Source organism: Equus asinus, chromosome 4, assembly GCF_041296235.1.
Source record: "Equus asinus isolate D_3611 breed Donkey chromosome 4, EquAss-T2T_v2, whole genome shotgun sequence".
Classification (NCBI taxonomy): domain Eukaryota; kingdom Metazoa; phylum Chordata; class Mammalia; order Perissodactyla; family Equidae; genus Equus; species Equus asinus.
This window is the reverse complement of record NC_091793.1, coordinates 40,119,724-40,140,915: the sequence shown is the minus strand read 5'-3', so window position 1 is coordinate 40,140,915 and position 21,192 is coordinate 40,119,724. Positions and strand designations below refer to the sequence as shown.

General features: G+C 37.4%; 1 protein-coding gene across 1 annotated transcript; it reads left to right on the top strand.

Annotated features, from left to right (window-relative positions):
• Positions 1 to 4: 4 nt before the first annotated feature.
• DEPDC4 (DEP domain containing 4) lies at positions 5 to 20,879 on the top strand. The gene is made up of 9 exons (XM_014834993.3): positions 5 to 168; positions 2,135 to 2,546; positions 3,113 to 3,258; positions 7,154 to 7,340; positions 9,572 to 9,798; positions 10,432 to 10,574; positions 10,664 to 10,789; positions 13,613 to 13,691; positions 19,434 to 20,879. Exons 1-9 carry the CDS (start codon positions 45 to 47, stop codon positions 19,607 to 19,609), a joined length of 1,620 nt encoding a protein of 539 aa, XP_014690479.3. The 5' UTR covers positions 5 to 44; the 3' UTR covers positions 19,610 to 20,879.
• Positions 20,880 to 21,192: the final 313 nt, after the last annotated feature.

Sequence of the window (21,192 nt, the reverse complement as noted above, 5' to 3'; positions counted from 1 at the left end):
TGAGGGCGGGGTTACGAGCCTGGGCGGAGCCTGCGTGCGAGCTTATGGCGGTTCTTTTGACTCCGCGGTTCCGTAGCCTTGGCAGCCAGAGCGAGCTTCCTGGCCCAGGGCGGAGCGGGCAGAGTTTCGTGAGCCCTAGAAGTGGCTTGTGCCGGAAAAGGAGGACAGGTAGCCCTATGGATCCTACCCAAATGGGTACTGAAGGGGAGGGCAGCTGTGGGGAGCGGAGGTTTTGGACTTTGCTCCTCAGGCTTCTAGGGTCTGTCCCTTTGCTGGCCCCGCCCCTTTCCCGGCCCACCTGCCCTCTCCGGTCCCGGACTCCGAACCGCGACTCTGCCTTTTCCGGAGCTACTCTTCGTGGGGAGTCTAGGAAAGCAATGCTTCTCGAACCTTAATATGCACACGAATCATTTGGGGACTTTGTTAAAATGCAGTTTGGATTCAGGAGTAGGGTCTGATACTCTGCCTTTCTAATAAATTCCCCGATGACTCCAGTGCTGCTGGTCAGCAGGCTACACTTCGAACAATGGGTTAAAGTACCAGATGGCAGCTTCCTTGAGCACGGGGACTCTTTCTTTAACCTAACCTACCTGTTTAAAGAAGGTTAGAGGCAAATGGTCTACGGAAAATAGCCTTGTTTCCACCGCCCATAGACCCCAGCCTTCTCCACTCCACCCCATCACACCCTGTCCCTACCTGCCCATCACCCCCCTCTTCCAACGCCCCCATTTCCACTCCTCGCCCTCCAGCCTCCACTCCTGTCTCGAGGCACTGTCCACCATGTCTCGGTCTAACATTTCATGGAAGGACAGGCGGACAGCTTCTGTTACAAAAGGAATTTGAAGGTGATGGGCTTTTATTTCTGTCATTTTGTCATAAACATCAGATTATTATGTACAGTTGGGCATACTGTTTCCACTTATTCATAGTCAAAAAAGGAGAGAGCTTAAATTCTTGGATTCTAAAAAAAAAAATCTAGAAACAACATTCTAGATGTTTCAACTTGTTCTCTTATTCTTAAATTTTTTTAATTAAAAATTTACTGAGGTGGAGGGGAATGAGGAGTGATTGCTAACTGGATGGTTTCTTTTTGAAACGATGAAATGGTCTGGAATTAGTGACAGTGCTCAACTTTGTGAATGTACTAAAAACCCATAGAATTGTACACTTTAAAAGGGTGAATTTTGTGGTATGTAAATTATGTCTCAATAAAAACATTAGTCTCCAATTAATTTAAAAATATTATAAAAATTAAGAAATATATAGAATAAAAAACGAACATCCTCTTTCATTGCAATCCAATTTCCAACAGGTTAATAGTTTGAAGTTTATCCTTCCAGACTTTTCTTTCTTTTTATTTACATATATTTGTGTGTAGGTTGGGAATTCATTTTTACATAACTGAGATGGTATTATACAAATTGTTCTGCCCAATTTCTTGGGTTTTGTTTTTGTTTTGTTTTGTTTCTCCTACTTAATGAGATCCTTCCATGCTATAAATCTCGTTCTTCCTAATGGCTGCTTAATATTGCATAGTAAGTCTGTGCCGTAGTTTATTTAACTATTCTCCAGGTGATGGACATTTTTATTGTTTGCACGTTTTCCTTATTCCTCACAAACTCTTCTTTTTTAAACAAGAACACACTGGCAGATAAATTGATTAGTTTTATTCAGCTCCTTGCCCTGGATCTCTTTCATGAAGGGCTTGCCATTGGTCAAAAAGGCAAAAAGAAGAAGGAAAAAGCAAAGATCCTGGTGAAGCCAGAGCTCTGTAATAATCAAAATTCCAATGTGTGTGTGTGTATTCCTTTTAAATGTGTCCTGAAATAATATTCTTCAAGATTAAGTATAGCTAGCAGTTAATCATGTAATGTTAAGGGTATATAAATTCACATAATAATATATTTCATATCAGTAAAGCAAGTTCCTAGGTTTACTCTGTTTTTATTGGCAGACAAACATGGTGCAATCTTAGTAGATATATTATGGTTTATATAAGTGGGAGGAGGAGAAACTTAAAGACTTTGGCAGCAGATATGCCATAAGAAAGCATAAGGTTGTCAAAACTGAAAAACTTACATATTTTTGTGTAATCTAAATTCATTAGAAACATATTTTTAATTTTCTTTTTCAGGATGCTCTGGTCCTTTTCAAGCTACTCACCTATGGGATGGTATTATTCACTCCCTTCAAACTCAAGTGGAAATAAAAAGGAGGAGGCGTCATTTACGAACATACAAAGACTGTTTTACTGGTTCTGATGCTGTCGATGTAGTATTAAGTCATCTTATGCAAAATATGTGCCTAAGTAGTAATGACATCTCTCGTCTTAAAGGAGTTCGTCTTTGCCGAGTTCTAATGAACCATAAAGTATTTGAACCCGTAGGAATGAAGCTATTCAAAAATGAAAAGGAATTGGAATTTGAAGATTCAAACAATAGTCTCTACAGGTTTCTAGACAATAAATCATCTTACGTTTCTTGCAAAAGAAAAAAGGATTCTGAGAATGGGTTAACGGATGAAATGAAAGCAAAGGAATCTTTAAGGTTAGTGTTAACCAAGATACTGTAATATATTGTGTTTAGACTCTGGCAGAATGGTCTTCGTTCAGCTAAACTTGAATGTTATGCATTCAGTTTTTTTCAGAAGTCAGTAAGAGAAATAGCCATGTAAAAATTAATTAATTTCTGCATTTACTCTAAAACTGTTGTGGAGGACATTATCACATAAATTTTTTAGAATTTATACCAGGAAAAACTGTGTCTCCTTTGATGAATTGTATGCTTCCTAATTTTGAACAATGACTTAGCCAAAGTTTAAAAAAAAACAAGCTTATCTGGAAACTCAGAGCAAGAATTTTCTACTTTATCATAGTAACCATGTTAATCTGAGAATTCATATTTTTTCTCTTTATTTACTGTCCTAATTTGTCCTCTTCTGGTGATAATCTATTATCTAATAAACTTATTATTTGTGTCTTTTATTGTAAGTTGCCTGAAATCCTTTTGGAAATAGGGAATGTGTAAATAAGTTTTAATAAATAAATTAAAATGTATATTTGAAATTTTGGTCTTGTATATAACAGGAAAATCCACATATTATTTCTTAACAGACAAGAAGATGAAATTATTTCAAATCCTCTAGCACAAGAGATTGGTGAGGACAGACTTGAGGAACTTATTCATACAATGAATGAGAATCTGGTTTTACCTCCAAATACCATGGTTGATAAACCTGTTCTGCCCGTTTCAAAAGAAGGTAATTTCAATTTTCATTATTTTTTTTCAGAACTTTGTAAGGAAGAACTGACTTTTTTTTTAATAGACTTTATTTTTTAGAACAGTTTTAGGTTCACGGAAAAATTGAGCATAAAGTTCAGAGAGTTCCCATATACCCCCTGGCCCAACACTTACACAGCCTCCCTCACTGTCAACATCCTGTACCAGAGTGGTACATTTGTTACAATCCCTGAATCTATTTTGATACATCATTATTACCAAAAGCCCAAGTTTACATTAATGTTCACTCTTGGTGGTATATATTATATGGGTTTTAACAAATGTATCCACCATTTGACACATGTATCCACCATTATAGTTTCATACAGAATAGCTTCACAGCCCTAAAAATCCTCTATGCTTCCATGATTCATCCTTCCCTTCCCCTAACCCCTGGCAACCACTGATCTTTTTACTGTCTCCATGAACTGACTTTTCAGATATGATAAAAATAGTGTTTGGTGTATTGACTCTCTACTCCTCTTCCCTGTAAGAGTTTCCTTCTACAAAGTGATTGCATCAGACAAAACAGGTGAGGCAGCGTAGATCCAATAACATTTAGTTTGTTTTTTTACAATGACCATGATCAGATTAACTGGAGGTGTTATAGTCTATACTACCAGAAAAAACATGCGAACTCAGTACCAGTGCTTATTATTTATAATCCAAGACCATCTTCTTATGAGCATAGATCCTTTGTCCTTCGTATAAACACCTCCCAAACATCTCCCTGCCCTTTGCCTTTCAAAACAAACTAGCTAGGCTACCTGTGGTTCTCCTCCTTTTTACTATTTATTTCATCTGCTTGTGGTTTTCTCTTTATAATGCCACTAATTATAATGCCACTAACGGTGGAAAGAAGAACTCCATACTGAGGGCAATTAGGAGGGATGCATACACAATTAATGGTTACACTGTACTGCATTTGGTCAAACCATGACAGAAGTAAGACAAGCATGATTTGCACAGTGGAGGAGCGAGATTATCAACGGTAATTAGGAGAAGCGTAATAAGGGAAATACAAGATGCCCAAAGAAAGGGTGTAGAATGAGAAGAGAAGAAGAGCTAGAAGAGAACTCTGAGGAAGACTAATATTTGGAAGACAGGCAGAAGAAGAAGAGCCAACAAAAGTACAGTTTTTATCTATTACAAATGAAAAATCAACTTGTCCCATCATTTTCCCTTGAGGATATGGGGTACCTCTAGAAATTTCTAAATAAAGATGGATGTAATTTATCAGTGATGATACTAATAAAAATAATTTCCACTCATTGGGTCTTTCTCTGTGCTAAGCAATTTGTTGTGCATTTTATATTATCTATAATCTAACAATAAGCCTATAAAGTGACAGGTAAAACTCCCATTTTACAGTTGGGGAAACTGAGAAGGATAAATAAATAAATTGTCACAGTAGGAAAGGAAAGCTGGCACTCTTATATACTTCTTTAAACATTTTTATTTTTATCTTTGTTATACATGTACATGAGCCAGCCCTCGTGGTCTAGTGGTTAAGATTCGACACTCTTTGCCACCTGAGTTCGTTTCCTGGTGAGGGAACCACATTACTGTCTGTCGGTGCTCATACTGTGGTGGCTGCATGTTGCTTTGATGCTGACAGCTGTGTGACCAGTATTTCAAATTCCAGCAGTGTCATCCATGGTGGGCAGGTTTCAGTAGAGCTTCCAGACTAAGACAGACTAGGAAGGCCACCCACTTCTGAAAGAATTGGCCATGAAAACCCTATGAATAGCAGTGGAGCATGTCTGATATAGCACTGAAAGGTGAGAGGATGGCACCAAAAGACCCAGGAGGGTTCCACCCTGCTGTACACAGGGTCACTGGGAGTCAGAATCAACTCAACAGCACTAATGACAAATTTTGTAGAAAGTTCCTCATTTTGGGTTTGTCTTTGCTCAAATATCACCTTCCCAAAATAGTTCCCACACCTTATTTAAAAATGCAGCACTATCCCACAGCACTACTTCTCTCCTTTTCTGCTTAATTTCTCTGCATGGAACTTACAACTGATACACTACATATTTCACTTTTTGTTTGTTTGTTTATTGTCTGCTTCCCTCCACCCACTAGAATATAAGCTCCATTAGGGCAAGGATTTTTGCCTGTTTTGGTTACCACTATATCCCTGGCACCTACAACAGTGCCTAGCACAAAACAGATCTCAATAAATATTTGCTGAATAAATGAATGTTCTGTCTTGATGCTCTTGCAAAATAATCTTTTTTCCACTTTTGGACTTATTCATAATATATCTATTTATACTTCTTGGTGACTTGATAAAATTTGGCTTCACTCATTTCTTATGTGACTATCCTTGCCTCCTTACTTAGGGTGTGGCTGCTGAAGATCCACTATTTTTTATGTATCTTTTTCTAGCACGTGGTTCAGTGCCATGCCCAAAGGTTGGTTTTGACAAATGTGTACTGATTGATTAGAGGCTATTTATGATCTCAGGTCTTTACTAAAAGACTGTTAATTCAATTTCTTTTTGGCCAATAACTCAGAAGTAGCAAATTCAGATGCCTTTAGGAGCCAGCAAGATCAGAGAGCCAGTGAGTACTTAATTATCAAATATGTACGAAGAATATATACCATTGTTTTGCTTGACTTGCATGACTCTCTCAGGCTGTTTTTCCTTTTCCCACTTAACACAAAGATATCAGTACGGGGAAATTGATTTTTACTGTAGCAAAATCAACATGACAGTACCACGAAAATGGTAACTGACACTCAGCTTCACTGCTGGGGATGCAGTGGGGAGAGGAGGGGTTTGTGGTGAATTGGAAATAATATGCCAATACAAAAGGGATGGCCACTAATTCACATTGGCTGACTTTGGTCAGGCATTAATTCAAGCCCAGTGTTATGCGATCTTATGGTTTTGTTTTTGTTTTTGGAAGATTAGCCCTGAGCTAACTACTGGCAATCCTCCTCTTTTTGCTGAGGAAGACTGGCCCTGAGCTAACATCCATGCCCATCTTCCTCTATACATGTGATGCCTACCACAGCATGGCTTTTGCCAAGCGGTGCTATGTCCACACCCAGGATCCGAAACTGCGAACCCCAGGCCGCCAAGAAGAAGAACGTGCGAACTTAATCTGCTGCGCCACGAGGCTGGCCCCAAGACCTTATGATTTTTTTAAACAGAGGCTTGAAACCCAGAATTTTACATGAAATCTCCCATTTTTATATGTTAGTTTGATTCAAAATACTTTATAACCAAACAAGTCATGGCTATGGTCCAAATTTAATGCATAGGCTACTGGCTTGGGAGCTCTGCAAGAGATTTACTAGCACTGTTGCTATTAAAATTTTGTTTCATTTAAAGGACAAACAAAACATTAATTATGATCTGATGATTAGGATAATGAAAAACTTAATTAACTCTTAACAGGAATGACCAGATACCCAAGTTAAGATTACCCTAATTCTGTATTTTAATTTAAAAACAATAAACTACAATTATCATGCTGCTTTGAATAAAATTGTAAATAATCAGTAATCTCAGATGTACAAAATAATTTATAAGCATCAAAAAAATCACGACCGGTAGCTTTTTATATTTGGAATTAACTTATTGTTGGCCTTAAAAGCTAGATAATATCACTTTATAATCAACATAACCAGAAAATAAAATCGATATGGCTCATAACCCTGATGTTTATGTAAAGGTCAATCTTGAAAGAAAAATTGTAATTTAGCAAATTTAAATTATCCTAGCATTAATTTAACCCATTATATTATATTAAGGTAGCTTTTCTTTTGTATTATTTACAAACTAAAAAATTTTATAATATTGGCTGAATGTGTGTATGTTATTTATCAATCTGAAAGGTAACATTATTTTTCTTTCTAAGCTGTGGAAGAAGTTTGGAAACAACAAACATTGTTACATATTCTTCAATTGATTCACCTTCCATTCTTGGAAAATATTTTGGAGCCTCCAGTTAAAACACAAAATCATCAATTAAGTAAAGAGGAAGATCTCATTATCTCAAACACTTGTCTAGACAGAGAGATTATTCCAAGCTTATGTCTAACTGAGTAAGTGACCATTTTTATTATCAAATAATTTATAACTAAAAAATTCTTTCCAGTATTTTGTCCTTGGTATTTTAAGATATGAGAACATATCCACATGTATAAGCTGACATCATCTCTGTTTTGTAAATTAATCACTGTGAATTCTCATTTGATCTGCTGTAGAAAGTCACTGGTTATGACCAGCAAGATCATCATTGGAAATCAGAATGATTTCATTCATATGAATTCACTCATGATTTGTCAATCATCCTTTCCCTTCACCAGCCCTGAGTGTTTTCCAATTTCTGTTTCATAACCCTAAAATAACATAACCATCACAGTTTCTACCAGTTTATTTATCCTTGCCCTAAAAGAATCTACAGTCTAGTAGGGGAGACATTCATGAAATAAAACATTATAGTCCAGTGAGATAAGGCCTATCATAAAATATTTGTAGAGAAGATGGTCAGGGAACCCAGTAACCTGGGTGAGGCTCCGTTCTCTTTCACTCCCAACTCCAGGATATTTGTAACTCCTGAATAAACCGGCTGCTAGGAACTGTAGGTATAAGACCTTGAGTACTGTTGGGATTCCAGCAGCAAGAAGTGATATCATGCTTTCTCCTCCATGGGCCAAATAACAAAAGAACATCAGACTCCAGGCTGAGGACCGGAAACCTTCAGATCCTGAGAAGAGGTTGGCGATCAGAGACCTGTGGACCCACTTAGATAGTCAGCCGTAGTCTTGTTTGTATGTACCTGGCAGGCTTCCCTAATTCACAATAGGCCAAGAAAGACCCAAACAAATGGCTGAGTCTTCCCCAACGTCCGAGTCAGGAAGAGTATAGAGACGCCAGCAAAGAAACGGAATTTCTTTAGGTGCCTCTGCAGGAAACTGACAGTAGCCAGTTGGTCTTTATAAGCTTCCAGGTAGAAAGGGTAAGTTACATGCAAGAGAAAAGCAATCCAACTGTCATTAATCTTTTCATCTGCAACACTAGGATCTAGAAGATAATGAGTCACACATGTTAGGCAAGATACACCACCTGTCGGGGGGAAAAAGAGAAGGAAGGAAAGAGGGAAAAGGGAAGAAGGAAAGATATTTGAGGATTATCAAGAATTCATAGAGTATATCACTCAGAAAACCCATCTTATGAAAATATTTGAGGAAAGATTTTAATCAGACTACAAAGAAATAACCAGAACTCCAAGATGGAAATAGATGAAGAGGAAAGAAAACATTGGTAGGCAATGTGCTCTCTTACTGTTTTCTCTTTCTGATTTTGTACCCACATGTGCGCTTGCACGCATACACACACACACACACACACACACGCACACAAACATATTAATTCCAAGTTGATATGGTAAGGCTGTGTGGGAATGTTTAAGTGCTAAATAAGAAGTCAAAACAGAAGGGACCTAGTATTAAGGGAAATTTTAATAAATACTAACCTGACTGCAAAACCTGGGGATTGGCAAGGTGGCAGATGAAGAGAAGGGAATTAAAGGCCTTCCAAAGGCATCACTGAAGGGAGGGAGGAGTAAAAGGGTCCTAAATTTATTTTCTTACTGGGGTAGAGAGATAAGAAAGGGAAAACAGTGTGTGGTGGGATAGACAGTGCATCTTGATTGGGGAAATATTTGGTATCTTATTTTCAAATAATAATAGAACTATAGGAACCTAATGATTGGACTGGGGAAAGGTGGGGGGGAGCACAATGGAATGGAACAGTACAGAAGAACTCCCCTGAACAAAATCTAACAAAACTAGCAATAAATAATGAAAAGGTGGTCAAAAATTTTTATTTCTTGAAAATAAAAATACAAAAGGTGTGGTGGTAATTGGTGAGGAAAAAAGCTATCCCCTCTCATTTACTCCCTCAGTCATCCAAATTATTGAAATGATTCTCTAAAAAATAGTTTCTTCGCCCCATGGCCGAGTAGTTAGTTTCGTGTGCTCCGCTGTGGCAGCCCACGGTTTCGCCAGTTCGAGTCCTGGGCGCAGACATGGCACTGCTCATCAGGTCATGCTGGGCCGGCATCCCACATGCCACAGCTAGAAGGACCCACAACTAAAAAACAAATACACAACTATATACCAGGGGGCTTTGGGAGAAAAAAGAAAAAAAAAGTTTCTTTATATTTGGTTAAATAAAAGCTAGATTTTATTATATTTTGTCAAACAGCGCTTTAGGTAGTCAACTGGAAATGTTAACTATTCATTTATTGTATTTTGTTTTTTACCTCCAGGGTTGATAACTGGCTTAATGCAGCAATTGAATGCTTGGAATATTTCCCTGACCAGCTAATAGTTACAGTTAGTCAGCAGTTAGTGCAAAACAGAAATGAAGAGACAAGATTGAATATACAGAAGAAGATACTCTTTGATGTGATAGTAAAATATTATAATCAAGAGAGAAATTGCCTGTTAACTGATGAGTATTTTGATATTCATTCAGGAATTATTGAACTTTTAGGTAAGAAAAAATGTTTAAACTTTAGTTTTTTACATAATAAAGCATTTTTAAAGATACAGGTTGTAGAAAATTTTACATATTATATGAGTTTACATTTTAATATTTTTCTTCTATGGTGTCAAAGTACTTCATGGAGTCTTTTTTCACTTCACTATTGTTGCCTGCCCTGTAAAATACTATCAAGCATCCCCAGTGTAGTACTGGACATTAGCTCGAAGGTAATTATATCACAAGGACATCCTAAGAAACATATTTTGATATAGTACAGGATTATAGAACTGAGTTATCTGGAAATATTAATTTCTGATGTATTAATTTGGTGACCTTTAGCAAAATAAAAATTGAGTGATATAATATGTCACATTGTTAGCTATGTAGGTGGCCATATAATTTAATGTTAAAAACAAAATACTGTTTGATAATGCTGGATGTAACTACACAGATGTTTGATATATTATATAGAATTACATAGAAATTTCCTGTGTATTTGAAATATTTCATAATAAAAACTTTTAAGTGTAAAAAAAAATTCACAAACCAAATATAGCATCATAGCATTTTAATTGACTACTAAGTACTATAATCTCCATTTTTTTCTCCCATGCTTTGTCTTCTTTATAACCCATGTAACAGAAAATGAGAAAGAAACAGAAGCACTTGAAGCAACACAACTATATCTAAGATTGTTGTTGCCCAACATTAGAGAAGAATTACGACGGCTTCTTGCTTTTATGGCTATTGCATCAGAAGCTAATGCCTACAAGTTACAAAAACAGGTGAAAAAATTGCAATAACAGTTTTACAATTTTATGCTGTTTTTTCTTTTAAAAACCATTCAAGCTAATATTAATCTTTCTGTTTACAGTATGATAACAAAACGGTAGTCCTGAAAACTCTTGCCAAAGCCGTTTTGCCAGCCAAATCATTTTTAAAAGTACAGGCAGAACAACTAGTCTGTTTTCTACTGGAGAATCACTCTGAGCTCTTCAAGGTATCTCTGTCATTTTGCCTGGGCATATTATTACTAACCTATTTGTGTCAAGCAAAAAGGTAAATCATTTACTTAATAATTAATTTACTGAGTACCTATAATGTGCAAAGTTTGAAGGAATGCTGTCTCCCAATATCCACTAAAGAGAAGGAAGCAGACTTAAAACAACGTCAGTATTTTCAAGTATATTGATTAATTCCTTTAGCCCATTTCTGGTGCATTACTATGTGCCAGGTACTGTTCTGGGTGCTTGGGATACATCAGCAAACAAAACTACCAAAAAACCCCACGAAGATCCAGGTCCTTAAGGAGCTTATATCCAAATGAGGGACGACAGACAAAAAAAATTCACATAATAAATCATCAAGACATATAGTTTGATATAAGGCAATAAATGCAATAGGGAAAAGAAAAAGAGTAGGTTAAGGGGATCTGTGGGGGCTAGGGTAAAAGTGAGCAGAAGCCTATAGTATTAAGCAGGGTGGCCAAAGTTGGGCTCACTAAGTGAGATTTGAGCAAAGACTGGAGGGAGGAGAGAAAGTCAATGAAATGGCTGTGAGGGTTGGGGTAGTGGTTTTATGCAGAGAGAATGGTTTCTAGATCAGAGACTCTAGGGGTGATGCATGCCTGGGTGCTGACGAACAGCAAGGAAGTGATGAGCAGAGGAGGGAGTAGTATGAGATGGAGTCAGAGAGGTAGGGGCCCTTATAGGCCATTGGAGAGACTTTGCCTTTCCTTGGCATAAAACGGGGACTCATTGGAGGGTTTGAGCAGCACATTGGCCTGATTTTACTGACGTTTATAAAGATAACTCTGGCTGTTGTGTTGAGAATAGATTGTAGAGGGGCAAGGATAGATGCAGGAACACCTTTTAGGAGGCTGTTGTAATAATCTGGGCAAGAGATATGGTGACTTCAAACAGAGGGGTAGCAACAGGGTTAGTAAGACGTGGTCAGATTCTTGATATATTTTGAAACATCCTAGAAAAAGATTGTTTTTTAGCCTGACTACTATATTTTAGCAGCAGGCAGTGGTACTTTTAAGTGGCATTTCTCTCTCCAAAGCCTCTATAAAGAATTGTACCCTCCTTCAATTTTTTTGCTTAAAAAATTTTTCTCATGTCATAAGAAACACATTGGTTCAAGTTTTATAGCAGTTCTGTCAACCTTAACTGATATTTCATTTCCATTATTTCAGAGAAAAAGGTGGTACTAAGTATATACAATAGCGGTAGTCCCCTAGTTATGAATTTTGAATGAAATATATTCTAAAAGGTCATTCGTAAGTTGTTAGGTATTCTGCACCTAGTTTTCCAACCAAAAATATAATAAATGGAGTTTAGGGCCCAGGTTCCATAAATTTTTAATTCTACAATCACTAAACCAAAATTCATGTATATAGTTTACTTGCAACATGGGTTCCAGCTTCCAGCTAGGAATTTAGAAAGAACATTTCCTCTCCCTCCCTCTTCCTTACCACTAAGCTTCTCCACTTTCTTCTTTCTCACCCTGCCTTCTCCTCTGGGTAAATGAATTCTCCTCTTTCCTACATATGGCCAATAAGTTAGAAGGGATTTTCTCTTTTTTTACCTCCCCCTCATGTCAGAACTAGCAGTGTCATAAAGAAACATACTGGTTCAAATTTTGTAGTAGGCCACAAAGGGAGAAAAGGAACATGACCTAGGCTGGAGAAAGTGGGGCGGTGGGATTCAGGAAGCAGGGAGAAGCAGCTCTGATGACTCGTCCGTGGAGATTAGGAAATGAGGTATTTCAGGGAGGCGGAGATGTGGGTGTTTATGATAGGGACTCTCAAACATGCCAAGCTTTTTCCCGTTACCAGGCTTTACCTAATGCTGTCTATTGTCTGTCTGGAATGTTTTTCTCCCAAATCTTCTTGTGGCTCACTCCTTCACATCTGTTCACATCTCTGCTCAAAACATTACCATCTCAGAAAGACAGAAGCCTTCCCTAACTAAGATAGCTACCAATCTTCTTCACTCTAGCCTCTTACCCTGATTTATGCTTTCTTAATGGTAGTTATCACTACCTAGAATTATATATTTGCTGATTTCTTTAAATTGTCTCTCTCTCCTATGAGAATATAAGTTCCATGAGTTCAGAAACTTGATCTGCTTATTCATCACCCAGAACTGTGCCTGGAACACAGCAATTTCCCACTAAATTTTTATTGAATGACAGAATGAACTAATGGGAACAGCTTCATGGCTGGAAATTAGCAGGACAATAGACGCTAACAGAAAGGTAGCCTGGGGTCCAGGATGAAGGAGCTATGTGGACATGAGGTCCAGCCTTGGTAGGTCTAGGGAGTGCCCTCTGTAACAATATTAGCTAAGGGATTATTTCCCCCAAATACATATTGTAATCTGGGATTACCTTTGTGTAACCAAAACTGGAAAAGGAGTATTTATCTATTTTAAGAGAATAATGTTGTAATGTATTTTAGAGCTACTATTCACTATATGGACCATGTGATTACAATGTAAGATTATTTAGACCAGTGCTATTATGGAAGTACAAATAATTTATATTATTATTGAAGAACATTATACTAATGATTGGTTAACCTCATTTCAGAGATAGTACACACATGAAAGTACAAAATAGAATTTTAAGAATTCTAAAAAAATTTCAAGTATTCATACCCATAATAATTCAGAGGCCTTCTGCTACCTGTCCCTTCTCCCCATCTGCAATCCTCTTCCACTAGTCATTGGTCAAAAATATTGAGGGTTCTTTTTCTATGTTAGATTCCTGGCCCCCCAAAAATAATATTAAATATTTGAAAATACCTGTTTTTTTGTAGACACCCGTTACTTTATTGGCTCTGGTTAGTAAGAAACTTAAGAAGCTTCTACATGGAGAAGATCCAGATGCCATATCAGGTATTGATTCAAACTTGTTGTTTCTTTATCATTAAGTGTATGTTATAGCCAAGTAAGTTGGAAAGGAGCCAAGGGTGGGTAGGTAATAAACTTATAATGTGATAAAAGGTGGCTATATTAAGGTTATTTTTTAATATCTCCAGAGTAAGTTCTTCTCTAGTTCTTTTTGGAAGCCCTTTGTTTGATTACCTTTCTTCTAAAAAGGTGAAAACTTTCTCATTGCTGCTCCCAAGTCTCACCTGCCATTTTGCTTTTTACCCACCCACCTGCTTCCTTGCTCCTGTGTAATCTGTTGTCTCTTTTTCTGATTCTCACAAATTCTCTTGTTTCTTATTCTCTCCCCTGCCCTCTTCTTTTCTAGGAAATGACCAAGTTTTATAGAGGAGGTCCTGACCCTCTCAGTTTGATAGACTCCATAATTCCTTTCATTCAGTGTCTTGTGGCAATTGACCTGATTCCTTAACTTAGAATTTCTTTAAACTATAAAATATTATTTAATACAAATTTTCTAAGATTGTCATGTGAGAGACAAAAAAGCATAATAGATATAACTGTGGGTGCCAGGGCCAAATTGCCCAGGCAAGTCATTTAACCTCTTTGTGCTTCCTCATCTAAAAATGGGAATAATAATAGCATCTACCTCACAGGGTAGTTGTTAAATATTTAATATTTATGTTAATAATATAATATTACTATAAATTATAAATATAAATATCTAAATTGTATTATTATTTAAATATAAAATACTATTATTGTTTAATATTAGTTGACACTAATATTGAGCCCTACAATGTGTCAGACACTGCTGAGCACTAACATGGATTTGTGAAATTATTTATTATACACAATAATCTACTATGTAGGCATTATTATCATCATCCCATTTTATAGGTAAGATAACTGAAGCTTAGAGAGGTTAAGTAGTTGGCCAACTAGAAAAGTAGGTAACATTTTTTTCATTAAAAAAAAAAAGTTTCGACCCAGCCCTGATGGCCTAGTGGTTAAAGTTCGGGGCTCTCACTGCTTCTGTTGCCCAGGTTCGTTTCCTGGTTGCAGAACCACACTACCTGTCTGTCAGTTGCCATGCTGTGATGGCAGCTCACATAGAAGACCTAGAAGGATTTACAACTAGGATATACAACTATGCACTGGGGCTTTGGGAAGGAAAAAAAAAGAAGATTGGCAACAGATGTTAGCTCAGGGCAAATCTTTCCTTGCAAAAAAAAAAAGGTGGGGGGCGCAGCTGGCTGGCACAGCAGCTAAGTTCACATTGCACTTCGGTGGCCTGGGGTTCACCAGTTTGGATCCCAGATGTGGACCTACACACCGCTTGTCAAGCCATGCTGTGACAGGCATCCCACATAAAATAGAGGAAGATGGGCACGGAGGTTGGCTCAGGGCCAGTCTTCCTCAGTAAAAAGAGGATTGGCGGCAGATGTTAGCTCAGGGCTAATCTTCCTCAAAAAAAAATAAAAGTTTCTAGGGCATTACTAACTTTTAGAAAAACATTCATAGAGTAGGGCATAAACTTATTTACCTGAATTACTTGGAATTTCTCAGCTAATAGATGCCTTTTTCCCTCATTCCATTCTTTGAACACAGGACAAATAGCAACAGGTATGTTGCCACATGCATCCTGTCTGTTTGATACAGTTAAACAGTGATACTGATGAAGTATTCTGAAGCTAACATCTGGATTCTTTTTGGATTAATTTGATCTCATCTGACTAATTTCAAAACAAACTTCATTTGGCTGCCATTACTACATTAGCTTTTCACATTCAATTTTCTGTTACTTTTGGTTTTTGAGGAAAATGGAGGGATTGTAGGCATTTTAATATTTATTTGCATTCACCATTCATTCAACAATATGCCTTAAAGGGAAATAATGATTATAAGTGTTCTGCACTGTGCCCTGTGCTACAAGCACTTGGCAAGTGGAGAGTTATGTGATATTTTCCCTAAATAGCTTAACTATGTTGTCTCTTTTTGAAGTTTCTCTTATTCAGTAAAATTATCAGATCATACCAGCACACAACTTAATTGAATTTTTAACTCTGTGTTTTGTGTTGTATGGTCTTTTCCCCATACTTGATTACTTGAAATTCATGAGTATTGATTTAAAATACTTCTGATATCAAATATTTATCCATCTATCCAATTATTCACTATTTTTTTAATATCTACTATGAACCAGACTTTGTATAAGCAGTAAAAAATATGAAGATGTATCAGATAATGCCTCAGCTTGCAATCAACTCTATCCCAGTGTTCAAAGTGACTGGCACATAGTAGACATTCAGTAGATATTTGTTGAATAAAGTAATTCAGTGAAAGAGTTGATGTATGAAAGAGACAACCATTATAAATCATAATAAAATATAATAGGGATATATTCAAACCAGAGGAGGTCAGGGAAGAGGAAGAGGAGGAGGACTACCTGACCTAGTTTGAGGAGATTAGGTTACGCTTGTGGAGGAGATAATGCCTGGTCGGAGTCTTAAAGAATCCGTAGATGTTAACCCAAAAGAGTAGAGAAGGGAAGGATATTTTGGACAGAAGGAACATTGTGAGCAAAAGTAGGTAAGTGCTAGAAACTGCAATCAAGGGGTGGCAGGAATTAAAACTAGAGAAATAGATAGATGTTTGGTCATGAAGCACCTCATTTAGCAATCAAGGAATTCAATAGGCAGTTAGAGAGGCATTGAAAATTATTTTTAAGAAAGTGATATGGATAGTTTTACATTTTAAATAGAGCGTGCTTAGCAGCACTATGGAGAATGGGTTGGCCAGGGGAACTGGAGGCAAGGTTCCTAGGTAGGAGACCACTGATGTAGGCCTGTACTATGGCAGAGGTCAGAAGGATGGAGAGGAGGGGACAGGTTTGAGAAATATTTAGGAGGTAAAATTGGCAACACTTGATTGTACCTGGGGGTCAGGGAGAAGGGTGATTCAAAGATGACTGTCAAGTTCCTGGGTGGGGTGACTGCCACTAATTCAGATAGAAAAACAGAGGGGGGGAACATGTTTAGGGAGATGATTGAATCTGTTTTGGCCTTTTGGTTTAAGATACATGTGGGACATCTGGGTCTAGATTTTCAGCAGGGCAGCTGAATGTTCAATTTTTTTTTTTTTAAGATTTTATTTTTTTCCTTTTTCTCCCCAAAGCCCCCCGGTACATAGTTGTATATTCTTCATTGTGGGTCCTTCTAGTTGTGGCATGTGGGACGCCACCTCAGCATGGCTTGATGAGCAGTGCCATGTCCGTGCCCAGGACGCGAACCAACGAAAACACTGGGCCACCTGTAGCGGAGCACGCAAACTTAACCACTCGGCCACGGGGCCAGCCCCTGGATGTTCAATTTTGAAGCTCAGGGGAGAGATCTGAGCTAGAACTAAATATCTGGGAGCATGTGGAAATTAAGGTCATTTAGAGTATGCTGAGTAAAATAAAAGGTCCAAAGAGAAAACATTAAGGGACACTAATAGTCAAGGGGTGAGTAAAGAGGAACGTATGAATGAGACAGAGAAGAAATGTTAGGAGGGGAATGAGGTGAAGCCATGACCATAAAGCCAAGGAAATCTAACATTTTAAGAAAGAGGATTCCATGTGGCAGAATATCAGGACTGCCGCTGACTATCTGGAGCCAATTAGTGAGAGCTGATTTAGTAGCTTGAGAGGCAAAAGCCAGGTTGCAGTGGGATGAAAAGGAATAAATGGGTAAAGAAATTAAGAGTGGATATATAATAAGAAGGGGAAGAGAGAAACTGGGCAATAACTGGGGCAATGCTAAGTCAAGCCAGAGATTTGAGCATACGGACCTGCTGAGAGGAGGGTAACAGAAGAAACGGGATATTGAAGGAAAAAAAGAGATGAGTGATGGAGCCAGGCCCTGGAGGAGGCAGGAGAAAATGCATTCAATGGCACAAGACCAAGGGTTTGCCTGAAACAAGAGGAGAGATAATGGAATAAAGGTGACAGTGTGCGGGTGTAAATAAAAGTGTAGGGCCAAGGTAGAAAGCTGAGGGAGATCATTAAGTGATGAATCCATTTTCCTTGATAAAGTAGGAGGAGGAGACCATATTGTCTGAGGAGCTGTAGGAGGACCATTGAATGGATGACATGAGAAGAAGGGAATAGTTTGAAACAGATGGTTAGGGGAATGGGAAAAGCACTTGAGAAAGGAAAAGTAAATAGATTGATGAGTAATTCCAAGCACCCAGATGAGGCAGATTATAAACTTTAGTGGTACCAATTTGGACAGTATGATTTTTCTCAGCAGCACTTATGTACTTGAGTGTTAGAGTGGAAAAGGTGGATTCAAGCACTGATTGAGAGCAGGGATTTTGCTTTGTCAGGCATTACAGAAAGATAGGAGTGCAAGATAAGTGAGGATGCACATAAGTGAGAAAGTGATTCAAATGTTCAGGTATTTGTCTGACTCATGATGGGAAAGAAGAGATGATGAACAAAGAAAAGTGGCACAGCAGGGTTTGATGTTCTGAGATTGATGATGAGTTGTGACAGAACTGAAGGCAGTATAGCATACATAGTGGTAAAGAGCATCTTAAGATTCATAGCAGATTCTGAAGAGATTTGGGTGCAGGAGTTTAAGTTTTCAGAGGCGGTGTAATTCCAGGGTATCACCACAGGTGTGTTTAAGCGAAGGCCGTTATAGTGAAGATAGGCAAAAACCCTAATATTAATGGGCTTTAGGCTTTCAAAGGTTATCTGATTAAGAACTGCTTTGGTGTGTGTGGAGGTTATGGTGTCTTAATCTGTAGATCAGCAGAGAGGCTTCGTTTACTGTACATGCTAAGACAGCTCTCAGGGAAGTGAAAAATCACTGCTCATGTTCATGAAATTCTTTGTTCATGTTTTGAACATGCCTCTTATGGGGTTCAGGACACATGACCCCAAAATATGGTACTTGGCATATTGAATATTTTAAGCTGAAGGAGTTTGAGAAAATGACAGAAGCAGGAAGGTCACTCTGACCTCCTTCCCCAATCGCCCTTCTCCCCTGAAAGAGGCCATAAAACCCTCTTGTGAGAGGTACCCTCCCTGTACCTGGAGGAAAGGAACATCCTTATCTCCGAAGACAAAGGGACACCAAGAAGAATCCAAACAAACAGGGCTTGCTAAGTTTTCCCCAATTTATTTCAATTATCTCATACTCCTTAACCTATCATATTCCTCGTTCCACGACTCTCCACTCTTCATCAAACCTAGCATAAAACATAGGTCTGTTTCTTTGAGTCTTCATTTCCTTATGAAGGCTCCCATGTCACATAAAACTTATATTAAATAAATTTGTATGCTTTTCTGTTAATCTGTCTTAATCTGTCTTTGTCAGTTTACTTTTCAGACACAGCCAGGGACCCTAGGAGGGTCAAGGAAAACTTTTTCTTCCCCTATATCTCCTATTAGCCATGTGACTTAAACTCCTTGTGTATTCCTCTTGAAACTGGGATAATAGCTCCTTGCTTCTACTTCATACAATTGTTTTGGAGATCAAATAAAAATATCTATGTAAAATAAGATAGTGTATGTTTGGCTAAAGTATAGAACCCTTATAAAAAACAGTATTAATGTGAAGCAAAGAAAATGTGAGCATAAGTGATATTATCTACCACATTTGGGGGAAAAAATAAGTCCAGCATAAGGCTAGTTCAGGTAAGTACATTTTAGTTTTTTTTTTTAACTTGCTTTTCCAATTGTACTTTTTTTTTTTTTTTAAGGCTTCACATTTTGCCAACACTTGACATACAAGGAGTTTGAAAAACGAAAGGAGAGGACGATTCAAAATCTTCACCAGTTGGCTCTTGAGATTAATAGTAACCCCAGCATCTCTTTGAAACAAAAAAAGAAATTAATCAAAGAATTTCAAAAACACCATCCAGAAGCTTTGCATTAACATTTCTGGGGCAAGAAACTATAATCTGTAAATATAAACAACTCTCTGGTGGTTTTCTCAAACTGCCATACTTACATTTCAGAGACAGAACAGTCTCCAAGCATTCTAAGTATAATCATGTTTAAAAGATATTAAGGAAGGTGGTCAAAAGGTACAAACTTCCAGTTATAAATAAGTCCTCGGGATGTAATGTACAGCATGGTGCCTATAGTTAATAATACTGTTGTATATTTGAAAGTTGATGAGAGTAGATCTTAAAAAATTTCAACAAAGTTTTTAACTTTAAAAGTGAATACAAATTAATTAAGTTCATGTATGCTGATTCACTTAATTATTATGCTGCTAAAATCACTTATTAAATGTGCTGCTATTATTAGGGATTGGGTACAGTTAACTTCCTTAGAATTTTTTTTTCCACAGAAAAGGACCATTCATACATAAGTTCTCCGAAGAAAGCATGCACTTTCCTTAGTATATATTATTTTTAAGCTACTCCCTTAGGGTACTGTAACTTAAATGCTGTGAATCATCGAAATAGGATAAGGCTTATAAAGTAGATTTTAAAAGCCACAAATTTACAATTCATAAATATCTAAAACCATGATTTTGCCTTCTCGCTCATTCTTCTTTAGTCTATATAGTATTTTAGGGTTTTCTTCTTTCCTTCATCCCTCCCTCTTTTTTTTTTTTTAAGTTGGTTAGTTTACTTTATGGCATCATTCTCTCAATGTGACATATGTTGAGGATTCAATCCCTGTTGAAAGTTACACAGAGATGCATCCTTTTATAGTCTTAATTTATGCATTGATCACAGGGAAACAGACGCATATATCAAAAGTACTTGAAAAAATATACATTGAACTGTCATCAGTTTTATCTTTTTGTGTACCAAAACTATCAATTGTGTTGAATTTGAAAGCTTAGAGTCAAAGTTCTCAACTGAGTCTGTAAAAAGGTTCCAGAGGGCCGAAGTTCAATGTACTTTCTGAAATGCTGTGCAATTTTTTGTGTACATGTGCATATGGCATTTTTCTAGGAAAAGGATCTGTAGCTTTCACCAGATTCTCAAAGGGGATTATGACCCAAGCACATTAAGAATCACTGAGTTAAAAAGTCAACATTGTTGATTCTGTCTTTAGAGACTATACTATATATATATATTTATATATTTTCCAAATTTTGCTTTGACTTTATAGATAAACTGTAAGTCTAAATGTCCACCTTATGTATTAAATAGGACATTAGCTAGATGAATTATGAGTTCCTGCTCAAAACAAAAAACAAAAAAAAAATTCTGTGACACTAGAAGATATAACTGCCCTAATCTGTGTATGATTATTTTGAGTTAGGAAGGAAATTGATATACCTCCAGTAGAAGACCTGAGAGGGTGGTTCTAGAGGAACCAGGAAAATACTGGAAACATGCAGGCAAACCCTATTTATTGAAGTGGGTGTGGGGGAGACTCTCCTTATTTGTAAAGTTTCCATTTTAATATTCTGTGTGAATCAGGTGGGAAATTGCTCCCTATTACCATGAATGGCTGGCACTTTGAGAAATGCATTAAGGAGGTTACCATGTCCTT

What these genes read in the sequence shown, in the direction of transcription:
- DEPDC4 (XM_014834993.3), top strand. Translation starts at nt 45, where the DNA reads ATGGCGGTTCTTTTGACTCCGCGGTTCCGTAGCCTTGGCAGCCAGAGC. An exon ending in GTGCCGGAAAAGGAGGACAG is followed by an intron (nt 169 to 2,134) that starts GTAGCCCTATGG and finishes TTTCTTTTTCAG; the next exon opens with GATGCTCTGGTCCTTTTCAA. An exon ending in AGGAATTATTGAACTTTTAG is followed by an intron (nt 9,799 to 10,431) that starts GTAAGAAAAAAT and finishes CCCATGTAACAG; the next exon opens with AAAATGAGAAAGAAACAGAA.